Source organism: Otolemur garnettii, unplaced genomic scaffold (assembly GCF_000181295.1).
Source record: "Otolemur garnettii isolate 467f Iridium unplaced genomic scaffold, OtoGar3 scaffold00018, whole genome shotgun sequence".
Classification (NCBI taxonomy): Eukaryota; Metazoa; Chordata; class Mammalia; order Primates; family Galagidae; genus Otolemur; species Otolemur garnettii.
The window spans coordinates 126,839-138,946 of NW_003852413.1; the positions used below are offsets into that span (position 1 = coordinate 126,839).

Consider the following 12,108-nt stretch of genomic DNA (forward strand, 5'->3'; position numbering starts at 1 on the left):
TGCTTTCCCTTCAGGTTCCCATATGACATGGTTCCTCTTCCATCACCACCTCACTTCTCTCTGATTTAAGACCACACAATCTCAATCCAGCAACTCTGATGCACCCCAGGCTCCTTCCTATCCCTCACCAGGATAGGGATGTAAGTCCCATGGCTCTGTCCCTCGGTCAGCCTTGAGAATCTATCTTCCTACGATGGGGGAAATGACCTCAGGCCCCACCACCCTTAGATTTTAGAATCTTCTTCCACTACAACCTTTTATTTCTGAAAAGCATCTTGGAGTTTTGAATATTTCCAAAAAGCAGATTCAAATTTATTTTGTATTAGGAGGAAGGTAGTGAAAAGCAAATTTGTGGCAGCAGAAGACATACATGAAGGAAGACAAGACAATCCAAGCCAATTTTGGATGTCATGTGCTCTGACAGTGCACAGAAACCATCAGCAGCTCTTGTCTCTGACCCTTATCAACTACCATGAATCTATAGTGCATCCTGTCATTTAAAAATGAAACTGTTCATAAGGTACCAATCTCTGGAGATCATTAGGTCATTGGAAGCAAATCTCAGATTGCTTTTGTTGGACTGTAAGTAAGGTGTATTTTAATTTTTTTTAAGGGACAGAGTCTTACTTTGTTGCTCTCAGTAGAGTGCCATGGCGTCACAGCTCACAGCAACCTCCAGCTCTTGGGCTTAGGCAATTCTGTTGCCTTAGTCTCCCAAGCAGCTGGGACTATAGGCACCTGCCACAACATCCGACGATTTTTTGTTGTTGTTGTTGCAGTTTGGCCAGGGACGGGCTTGAACCCACCACCCACAGTTATATGGGTGCCCTACCCACTGAGCCACAGGTGGCGCCCAAGGTGTATTCTTAGTCATCTGCCTTAAGTGTTTCAACTACTACAACGGAATTTGCAAATAGTGATGAAATTTAAGGGGAAAAAGAAACCACATCTGAAGTGATCCTGAACCAGAAATTGGGATTTGTTGTAACAGTTAATTTATGGAATAATTTGCATTTAATTGTAGTATGGACAGCTAAGTATTTGTCCTGAAAGTAATGCTTATAAATTAATTAGGACTGGGATCATTAGTGCAAGCCAGTTGAACAAATCCTGACTGGCCATAATCTACAAGATTTGACAATTAAGTTTGTGAAGGCATCCTAGAAAAAGTACTACATTATCTCCCTGCTGAATGTCACTTCTGTTACACTCCCTTTGGCCATCTGGTGGCTGCAGTGATGCTCATCAATGAGGTATGTAGCACTTTTTCAAGATGAGTTTGAGAACTTCATTTTCCGAACTCTTTTGTGTTCATTTACCACAGGGTTATTCACAGCAGTTAATACTTATCGACCACTCACGAAGCCCCATCACCAGTGAACATTGTCCATGTGCGGTTGCTCAGGGAGTCCTTTTCCAGTCATCTTCTCCATCTGGGCAGCTCAGGGAGCCTCAGAGCCTCAGGGTGCCCCTCTCCAGTCGGCTTCTCTGAAGTGGGCAGATCAGGGGGCCTCAGGGTGCCCCTTTCCAGTCAGCTTCTCCATTCTGGGCACCGGGTGGATCAAAGGCGAAGGGCGGAGCTCCACGCTCGCCCTGTGCGCGCTTCTCAGTGCTTGAAATCCCGCCCTGTCCTTAGCTCTCTCCACCAATCACAGGCAGTCGGGCGCCACGCCCTCTCCCGGAGCCGTCCGCGCACGCGCCCTAGGAGCAGGCACTGTGACCCGCGCTGGCGGCGCTGACGCGGGGGCGGGGCGAGGAGCGGGCGATGCAGACTAGGAGGGAACCCGCTGTGACCCGGCCGGGGTCCCGCGTGGTAGGTGCGGGACGGCCTCCCTCGTCTCTGGGCCGCTCAGCCCCCGCCTCTCCTCCTTGCTTCCTGTCACCCTGACTCCCTTGTCCCCTCATCCCCTCTTCCTCATGTCCTCTCAGTCACCAGCTCCTCTTAGGCCCGCAGCCGCCCTCCCCTCTTTCCCGGTTACCCCCTTCCTCCCGCCTGCCTCTCTTCCTGCTCTTTCCTCCCTTCTCCTCCCCTCCCCTGGCTCCCTTCCTCTTCGCCTTTTCCCATCCCCCTCCATCCCCTCCTCCTCTTCCATACCCTCCCCTCTCCTCCCCGCCCCTCCCTCCGGGGAAGGTCTGCATTCCTGCGCACCACTTCTCTGGGGCTTGTCTGGGAGGGTCTCTGCCCAAAGGCATCAGCTGGACGCAGAAGTTCGAAGGCGCGGAAGGCGTTCCGTGGTGGTTGGAGTTGTGGTGGGAGTGTGTTCACGGCAGGTGTCTGCCTGTCCGCACGGCCGCATGCATCTTCAGGAGCCCCTGTAGGCGTCCCGGTGCAGGACGTTCGTCTCCGAACGCACGCAGGGCCCCTTTTCCCCCGGGTATGGGGGGGCGGGGACGACGTCCGCACCGGGTCCAGCGCACCTGCAGTGTGGGCGTCTGCAGGAGGCCGGAGCTGGAGGCCGGTGTAGGGGCTTGCGGCTGAGCTATGCTGTTGGGGACAGTCCCAAGGGAGGCTCGATTCTGTTTTCTATGTCAGTCTTGCTAAAATTGGGGGCAGAGGTTAATCAAGGTCTATCTTTGACAGAAACTCTCATGTTTTGTGTTGGAGAAAAAAAATTCTTTCCTTTTCCTTTAAGCAGTAAATCCAAAGTAAGGTAAACATACTCAGCGAGGCCAAGGCAGGTAGATCCCCTGAGCTTAACAGTTTGAGACCAGCCTGAGTAAGAGGAGACCCTGGTCTCTACTAAAAATAGGAAAACTGAGGCAGGAGGATCGCTTGATCCCATGGCAGTCCACGCAGCGTGACAAAGTGAGACTCTGTCTCAAAAAATAGTAAGACAAAAAATAAAATAAGGCAAATATGTAAAGAAATTACAGAACTAGTTTTATGCACATAGAGCTAAGTCCAGGAAGGGGTATCACTGTTGGAGCCTCAGGGTGGATTATCCATCATCTTCAGGGTGATGTTTGTTTGAAAAGAGCTTGACTGAATTAAATTTTCAACAGTCGTTATCTATGAGGTTTTCATAACCGTTTGAATTTAGTATTGAAAAAATCATATCTATTATGTAGTTACATACAATATACACATAATATGTAAGTGTGCGTGTGTATGTGTGTGTAGAGCTACACACCTGTCTGGCCTATACTTTAGTTTTCTTGTTTAGGAATTTTTCCACTTTTCTTCATAAGGGTATAACGTCAAAGGTGAGAACACACTAACTTGTATTAATATTCTCTATTGCATAATATGATAATGTATAAAGTTAAGATAATTCCTGTAATCAGTTATTTTGTTGATAATCAGGTATCAATGTTTTACTCCATACATTTTAGAAATGTTCATTTTATTTGTTGGGCTCCATGAGAAAAGGACAATGCTACTGGCAAACCAGCCCTAAACTAAGTGTAGAACAAAGGAAGATAGAAATGGACATCATATGTCCCATTTGCGCCTTTGGACAACCTCTTCCCCCCATACTTTGTTAAAGCATTCTTTGGGAGGGTACTTAAAGGGGCCACTTTGTTATAGTTTGCTGAAATGTTTATTCCACCCAGAAAATGTCTAGTTTTTTGTTTGTTTGTTTGTTTTTTGAGACAGAGTGTCACTCTGCCCTATGTAGAGTGCTGTGATGTCATCATAGCTCACAGCAACCTCACACTCCTGAGCTCAAGCAATCCTCTTGTCTCAGCCTCCCAAGTAGCTGGGATACAGGTGCCTGCCACAACGCCTGGCTGTTTTTTCTATTTTTACTAGAGATAGCGTCTCTCTCTTGCTTAGGTTTATATTGAAATCCTGAGCTTAGGTGATCTACCTGCCTCAGCTTCCCAGAGGGCTGAGATTATAGATGTGAGCTACCCCACCTGGCCTCTAATCAATTATTTTCATGAATGGATTGGAAGATACACAGATGCTTGTTTCAACCAAATGATAATGTTCTGACTAGTGATTGGAAAACAATGAATTTGTCATTGAATTGGGAACAATTCTGATGCCTCTCAGGGTTTTTTCCTCTTTTAAAAGCATAAGGAAGATCAATTCAGGAAAATCAAAGACATGATAAATTTTATGGAGTAAAACAATGTTAAGGGCTTGGAGGGAAAGAATAGATACCTTTTGTGTGTCAGAGAATGTTCTTTCTGTGGAGGCCTTATCCTGGGTTATTCTGTGAATTAGGCTTTGCCATCTGAAATAAGCACAGTGGGGGGTGACAGGGAAGTATGCTAGAGTAGTGGGAAGGGAATTTAGTTTTCATACTTACATTAATCCATTTCCTTTGAATTCCAGTCTATTATTCTCCCAGTCCACAATGCTGAACCATGGTTGGATGAATGTTTGAGTTCTGTTTTACAGCAAGACTTTGAAGGAACCATGGAGCTCTCTGTATTTAATGATGCCAGTAAGGTATTTGTGAACTTCCTGTTGGGTGACTTAGCCCTGGTATATAAGTTATGTTTGACTGTTCTGAGGGAATTTTCCTGACCCGCCAACCTCATGCTTTCAGGACAAGTCTGGGACTATCCTAGACAAATGGAAGGTGAAGCTAGAAGGTTCCGGTATCCATGTGGTCATTGGAGGGCATGATTCTCCTTCTCCCCTAGGAGGTAAGTAAAGTGTTTAGTTTATTAAGCTCTAATTTGTGGTTTCTTATTAATTTACATACTTAACCTTTTGACTTTGCATATCAACAATGCCTATAGACTTTCAAACAAGATGTTAGTTTGGTGCCTATTCATTTTCCAAATACAAAGTCTTATAAGAGTCATTAAAAAGGATCAATTTCTTTTCTTAGGGTTTCATAATTCTCTGTATAGAGATCCTTCACCTCTTTTGTTAGGTATATTCCTAGGTATTTCATTTTCTTCGAAGCTACTATGAAGAGACCTTTGTCTTTGATTAGCTTCTCAACTTGGCTGTTATTGACATATGCAAAAGCTGTTGATTTGTGAACAATTTTTACCCTAAGGTGTTACTGTATTTCTTGATCACTTCCAGGAGTGTTGTGGTTGAGTCTCTGGGGTTTTCTAAGTATAAGATCTTAGAATTGGCAAAGAGTGAGAGTTTATCCTCCTCTGCCCCCATTTGGATGCCTATTATATCCTTCTGTTGCCTGATTGTATTGGCTAGAACTTTCAGAACTATGTTGAATAAGTAGTGGCGATAGAGGTCATCCTTGCCTGGTTCCAGTTCTAAGTGGAAGAGCTTTCAGTTTTATTCCATTCAGTATATCAGCTGTGGGTTTGTCATAGATGTCAATCAGTTTAAGAAATATGTTACTTATGCCTATTTTCTTAATAGAGACAGAGTCTCACTTTATTGCCCTTGGTAGAGTGCCGTGGTGTCACAGCTCACAGCCATGTCCAGCTCTTGGGCTTGAGGATTCTCTTGCCGCAGCCTCCTGAGTAGCTGGGACTACAGGCGCCCGCCACAATACCTAGCTATTTTTTGTTGTTGCAGCTTGGCAGGGCTGGGTTTGAACCCGCCACCTTCAGTATATAGGGCTGACGCTCTACTCACTAAGCCACAGACACCACCCACCTATGCCTATTTTCTTGAGTGTTCTTGTTAGAAAAGAATGCTGAATTTTATCAAATCCTTTTTCTGCATCTAATGCGAGGATCACATGGTCTTTGTTTTTGCTTCTATTGATAAGGTGAATTATACTTATGGATTTGTATATGTTAAATTAGCCTTGCATCTCTGGGAAGAAGCCTATTTCATCATGATGTATAATTTTTTTTTTTTTTTCTGAGACAGAGTCTCATTTTGTGACCTTTGGTAGAGTACCCTGGGGTCATAGCTCATAGCAACCTCAAACTCCTGGGCTAAAGTGATTCTCTTGCCTCAGCCTTCCAAGTAGCTGGGACTAATAGGTGCCTGCCACAATGCCTGGCTATTTTTATTTTATTTTATTTTTCTATTATTTATTTGAGATAGAGTCTCACTTGGTCACCCTTGGTAGAGGGCTATAGCATCTTAGCTTGTAGCAACCTCAAACTCTTGGGTTCAAGCAGTCCTCTTGCCTCAGCCTCTCAAGTAACTGGGATTTTAGGCGCTCGCCACACCACCCATTTTTAGAGATGGAGTCTAATTCTTGCTCAGGCTGGTCTTGAACTCGTGAACTCAGGCAGTCCACCTGCCTCGGCCTCCCAAGTGCTGGGATTACAGGTGTAAGTCACTGCCCAGCCCCAGTTTTTTTTTTTTGAGACAGAGCCTCAAGCTGTCGCCTTGGGCAGAGTGCCCTGGCATCACAGCTCATAGCAACTTCCAACTCCTGGGCTCAAGTGATTCTCCTGCCTCCGCCTCCCAAGTAGCTGGGACTACAGGCGCCTGCCGCAATGCCCAGCTATTTTTTGGTTGTAGCCGTCATTGTTGTTTGGCAGGCCCAGGCTGGATTCGAACCTGCCAGCTCAGGTGTATGTGTCTGGTACCTTAGCAGCTTGAGCCACAGGCACTAAGCCCCAGCCCCAATTTTTTTGTGTGTGTAGCTGTGATCTTTTGGCTAAGATTTTGTTGAGTATTTTTGCATTTATATTTGTTAGTGAAATTAGTCTGTAGTTCTCCTTTTCAGAAGACATTAACAAATGGAAAAGCATACTATGCTCCTGGCTAGAAAGAATCAACATTGTTTAAATGTTCATATCTCCCACAGCAGTCTACAGAGTCAGTGCAATTCCCATTAAAATACCAACATCACACGTTGAAGATTTGGAAAAAATAGTTATTCATTTCATATGAAACCAGGAAAAACCCGTATAGCCGAGGTAATTCTTAGTAATAAGAACAAAGCCAGGCGCATCACCCTACCAGACTTTAGGCTATATTACAAGTCCACAGTGATTAAAACAGCATGGTATTGGCACAAAAATAGAGACATAGACATTTGGAACCAAATAGAAGACCAAGAGGTGAAACCGCTCTCTTATAGCCATCTGATCTTTGATAAACCAAACAAAAGCATATACTAGGGAAAGAATCCCTATTCAATAAATGGTGCTGGAAGAACTGGGTAACCACATGTAAAAGACTGGAACTGGACCCACACCTTTCACCACTTTCAAAAATTGATTCAAGATGGATAAAAGATTTATCTTTATTTTATTTTATTTTATTTTGCAGTTTTTGGCCGTGGCTGGATTTGAACCCGCCACATCTGGCATATGGGGCCGGCACCCCACTCTTTTGAGCCACAGGCGCTGCCCCTAGATAAAAGATTTAAATCTAAGACATGAAACAATAAAAATTCTAGAAGAAAGTGTGGGAAAAACTCTTGAAGATGTCCGCGTAGGGAAAAATTTTTAGGAAGAAGACTTCAGTGGCAATTGCAGCCACAACAAAAATAAACAAATGAGACTTAATTAAACTGAAAAGCTTTTGCACAGTTAAGGACACAATGATCAAAACAAATAACTTTCAGAATGGGAAAAGATATCTGCATATTACGAATCTGACAAAGTCCTTGATAACTAAGATCTGTAGAGAACTCCAATTAACAAAAAAAGAGCTAACAACCCCATATATTATTGGGCAAGAGACATGAATAGAACCTTCCTGAGGAAAACAGACAGATGGCTAACAAACATGAAAAAATGCTCATTGCCTCTGATCATTAGAGAAATGCAAATCAAAACCACCTTGAGATATTACCTACTCCCAGTAAGATTAGCCCACATCACAAAGTCCAAGAGTTGCAGATGCTAATGGGGATGTGGAAAGAAAGTGTAACACTTTTACATTGCTGGTGGGTCTACAAACTCATACAACCTCTTTGGAAATCAGTATGGAAAATCCTCAAAGAACTTGAATTATACTTCTCATTTCACCCTGTAATCCCACTATTAGGCATCTACCCTTAAGAAAAAGATCATTTTATCATTAGGACATTTATACTAGATTGTTTATTGCAGCTCAGTTTACAACCACCAAGATGTGGAAACAACCTAAATGCCCATCAACTCAGGAATGGATTAACAAACTATGGTCTATGTATACCATGGAATACTATTTGGCCATAAGAAAGACAGTAACTTCATATCTTTTGTATTAACCTGGATGGAGGTAAAACATAATCTCAGTAAAGTATCACAAGAATGGAAAAGCAAATTTTCATTGTGCTCAATACTAATATTAAGCCAATAGACAATCCTATTCATGCCCCCATAGGAGAAAAACTCATTCAATTCAAGTTGGGGGCATGAGGGACCTATATATTTCTTACTGTTACAAATGTTGCATTTTCATGGTAATGAACAAAAGAGCACCTCTGTATATCCTAATGATCTGATCACTGCAAGATTCCTGTGCACCTTAATTGGCAGGTTTCACTCTCCATAGTCAAGGGGTTAGTTTTATGTTGTTCAAATACTAGAAAAAAGTATCCTGGTAATAAGTGATAGTAATAATACTACTCATTAAGAACCTGCTATACCTAAATTTCTTGTTCTTTGGTAATTATTTGAAGCTATGGTCTAAATCAGCGGTTCTAAACTTGTGGGTCGTGACCCCTTTGGGGGTCAAACAACCCTCTCACAGGGCTTGCCTAAATACATCCTGCATATCAGATATTTACATTACAATTCATAACAGTAGCAAAATTACAGTTATGAGGTAGCAACGAAAATAATTTTATGGTTGGTGGTCACTACAACATGAACTGTATTAAAGGGTCATGGCATTAGGAAGATTGAGAACCACTGTTCTAAATATTTGTGTCTATTCCAAATTCACATGGTGAAACCTAATTCTCAGTATGATAATATTAGGAAGTGGGGACTTTGGGAAGTGATTAGGTCATGAAGATGGAACCTCGGGAATGAGATTAGTACCTTTATAAAAGAGGCTCTCTCACCCTGTGAACCAGAGAGCTTTCTCACCTCTGTGAACCAGGAAGTAGGCCCTCACCAGACACCAAATCTTCCAGTACCTTGATCTTGGGCTTCTTAGCCCTCAGAACTGTGAGAAATAAATTTCTGTTGTTTATAAACCACTCCATCTATGCTGTTCTATTATGGCACACAGATTACTTCACTCCTGTACAACCACTAATCTACTTTCTGTCTCTGTTAGATTTGCTTAGTCTGGACATTTCATAGAAATGATGTCATTTAATATGTGCTGTTTTGTAACTGGCTTTCATTTAGCATGATGTTTTAAGGTTCATCTATGTTATAGCATATATCAATACCTCACTCTTCTTTATGGGGAGAGTAATATTCATTTGTCTTACAATGAATATGCCATATTTTGTTTATTTGTTCGTCCGTTGATGGATATTTGGGTTTTTCTGGTTTTTGGCTCTTGTGAATGCTGCTAGTATTGGATTTCATCTTCAATAGGTTCTTGGTCTCAGTGATTCGAAGAATGAATCCACAGACCACAGATCAGTGGTAAGACAGGATTTATTTACAGAAAAAAATACAAAAACACGAAACCACCTGGCAGGGAGAACCTAAGTCAGGGAAAAAGCTCTCTCACTCCCTCTCTCTGTCTCTCTGCAGGCTCTTTGTCAGAGGGTATATATGTTGCATGGTGTCCTCTGTAGTTACATTTAACCAGAACTCAGTTGTTACATTTAGCTTAGTAGTTACATTGAGGGGGGGCTGGGTAGCAAATGAATGGCAACAATCCCTTTCATTCCCAGACCTAGGAAACTTACATGAAATTGACCAGGCCTAGGAAATGTGTGTGTGTGTGTGTGTCAAGTGCAGGGGAGGGAGACCTAAGGTGCTAGTGTCTCCCCGGCAGTTGTCTGGCCCCTGTGGCTACTAGAGCTTCCTAAAGGCCCTCCTGCCTACCCTGTAGCCTGCTGGTTCCTGTGCCAGGTCCTCCAGCTCAGCTGGCTGAGCTGTCTAGGGCACCACCTGTTCTGTATCAGTATGAACATTTGTGTACAAGTTTTTCTTTGAACCTTGGATTTCAAATCCTTTGGATATGTACCTTAGAGTAGAATTTCTGGGTCATATTGTAGTTCTATGTTTAACGTACTGAGAAACTACCAACCTGCTTTCCACCATGGCCATACCCTTTCAAAACATTCTCACCAGCAATGTAGGAGGGTTCCAATTTCTCCCTGTCCTCATCCACATTTATTTTCTGTTTTGTTTTTATAGCCATGCTAGTGGGTATGAAGTTGTCTCTCATTCTGATTTGCATTTTTCCCTATTGACTGATGTTGTTGAGTATCTTTTCATATGCTTTTTGGCCATTTACTGCACGAGATTGAAGAGGTGGAGGCGGGCCAGGTGATGAACCTTCAGGTAATGGATAGCTTCCTATAGATTTTAGGAGCCATGTCTTTTTTTGAAATAATGGTCCTCTACTTTGGCTGCATGTTAGAATCACCCAGGCAGCTTTAAAAGACCTGAACCTGAGTTCTGCCTGAAGATATTCTCATGGAATTCGTCTTGGGTGCAGTCTGGGTATTGGGATTTTAAAGCATCCCAAGAGATTCTGAGGCATATCCCGGGTCAAGGACCAGTGCCTTAAAATATTCTCAGGAATATTTACTAATAGTTTTTACTTGATTTTCTAATAGACTTGGTCCTGGAGGAATTTCATCATCCCAGTGTATTTCAAGGGCAGGCAGGCTGGAGGTTTGGAGTCCCTTTGGAGTACCCCCATGTGAGGCTTTGATTGGGTCTGTGTCTGTGTCCTGTTCAAATCCAACCTGTAACACACACAAATGCAGGCTCTCAAGCAACTGCTCCACTATTTCTAGGGTAGATCGGATTGATGGAGAGGTCTGTGGGGGTTGCAGGGTTAGGCTTGGTGTATTCAGGATGGCTCTCAGAGAGTAATGAGTAGGAGAGACAGATTCTGCTGTCCCTAGACACTCGGTCTCTGTTGTTTCCTTCCATTTTGTGGGCTGTCAGGTGATTGGTGGCAGCCACACCTCGGCCATGGCTCTCACGGATCTTTGGCCTATTCATCACCTCCCTCGAGTTCATGCATTACTTGGAGGCAGGGACTATCCTAGTGCCATGAAGATACTAATTGGTTTATTCAAGTTTAACCCACCTGTCTGGAGCAGAGTTGGGGGCTGAGGCTAGAATGTCTTTGTTAGAGATCCTGGTGGCCACCTCAGGTGGCCACAGACCTTTCTGAATTGTTTTGGCTGTCCTCAGAACAGTTTTGCTGCTTCATGAAAGTAGGTTAAAAGGCATGTCCTGCCAACCTGAGGGTACCGAGGGTAGGATATCTTTGCCCAATGCAGCTTCCTGCCAACATGAAATTCATTTTGTTTTTGTTTTTATGGGGGGGGGCAAATAGAGGGAGGTAGACATTGGTGGAAGTGAGTTACAGCACAGTTGGGCTTCAGAGAATGAAACAGAATCTTGTTTCAAAATATGTTCTCTACCCTGTCCATATCACGTTCCTAATAAGTAGTACCCAGGGTATAGAAAGCAGAAAGGTAAATAAAATATTTAAGAAAAAGATTTAAATCAAGGTAATTTTAAACAATTGGTCCTTTAAAAGAAGAAGTATCTATTATTAGATTATTAAGTGTGAAATGGCCAATTTCCTTAAGTACTAAGTTTGACATTTGATATCTCTAACATTTCATTTTGATGATTCTTTTTTTTTTTTTAATTGTGAAGGTTTGTCCCTATTCTTTCGAATGAATGTTTTGGCTTGTAATTATCTTTCAGATTTTTTCTAGAGGTATTTTTGTGAAACATGAGTAAGTCAAAAATTTGTGTTATTTTTTAATGTGAGTTCCATTGTAGAACCAGGCAGCACAGACAGTTTGAAATATCAACAATACATTTGGGAAGGATGTGGCTAATGAACATGCAGCATGTCAATGGTTTGAGAAGTTCTATTCTGGTGATTTTAATCTTGAAAATGAGCCATGTGGGCTCACCGCCCATTGCTCAGTGGTTAGGGCGCCGACCACATACACCAAGGCAAGTGGGTTCCAACCTGGCATAGGCCTGCTAAACAACAATGACAACTGCAACAAAAAATAGCTGGGCATAGTCTTGGGCGCCCGTAGTCCCAGCTACTTGGGAGACTGAGGCAAGAGAATTGCTTAAGCCCAAGAATTTGAGGTTGCTGTGAGCTGTGACGCCATGGTACTCTACCGAGGGCGACATAGTGAGACTCTGTCT

General features: G+C 43.0%; 1 protein-coding gene across 1 annotated transcript in view; it reads left to right on the forward strand.

The window, feature by feature from the left end:
- Window positions 1-1,751: 1,751 nt before the first annotated feature.
- The window catches only part of B3GNTL1 (UDP-GlcNAc:betaGal beta-1,3-N-acetylglucosaminyltransferase like 1), a 114,026-nt gene continuing 103,669 nt past the window's right edge, over window positions 1,752-12,108 (forward strand). The window contains exons 1-3 of the mRNA XM_012802825.2: window positions 1,752-1,813; window positions 4,286-4,402; window positions 4,503-4,602. Of these exons, the coding sequence (XP_012658279.1) occupies window positions 1,766-1,813; window positions 4,286-4,402; window positions 4,503-4,602 (265 nt within the window). The 5' untranslated portion in view covers window positions 1,752-1,765. The remainder of the gene's footprint in view (window positions 1,814-4,285; window positions 4,403-4,502; window positions 4,603-12,108) is intronic.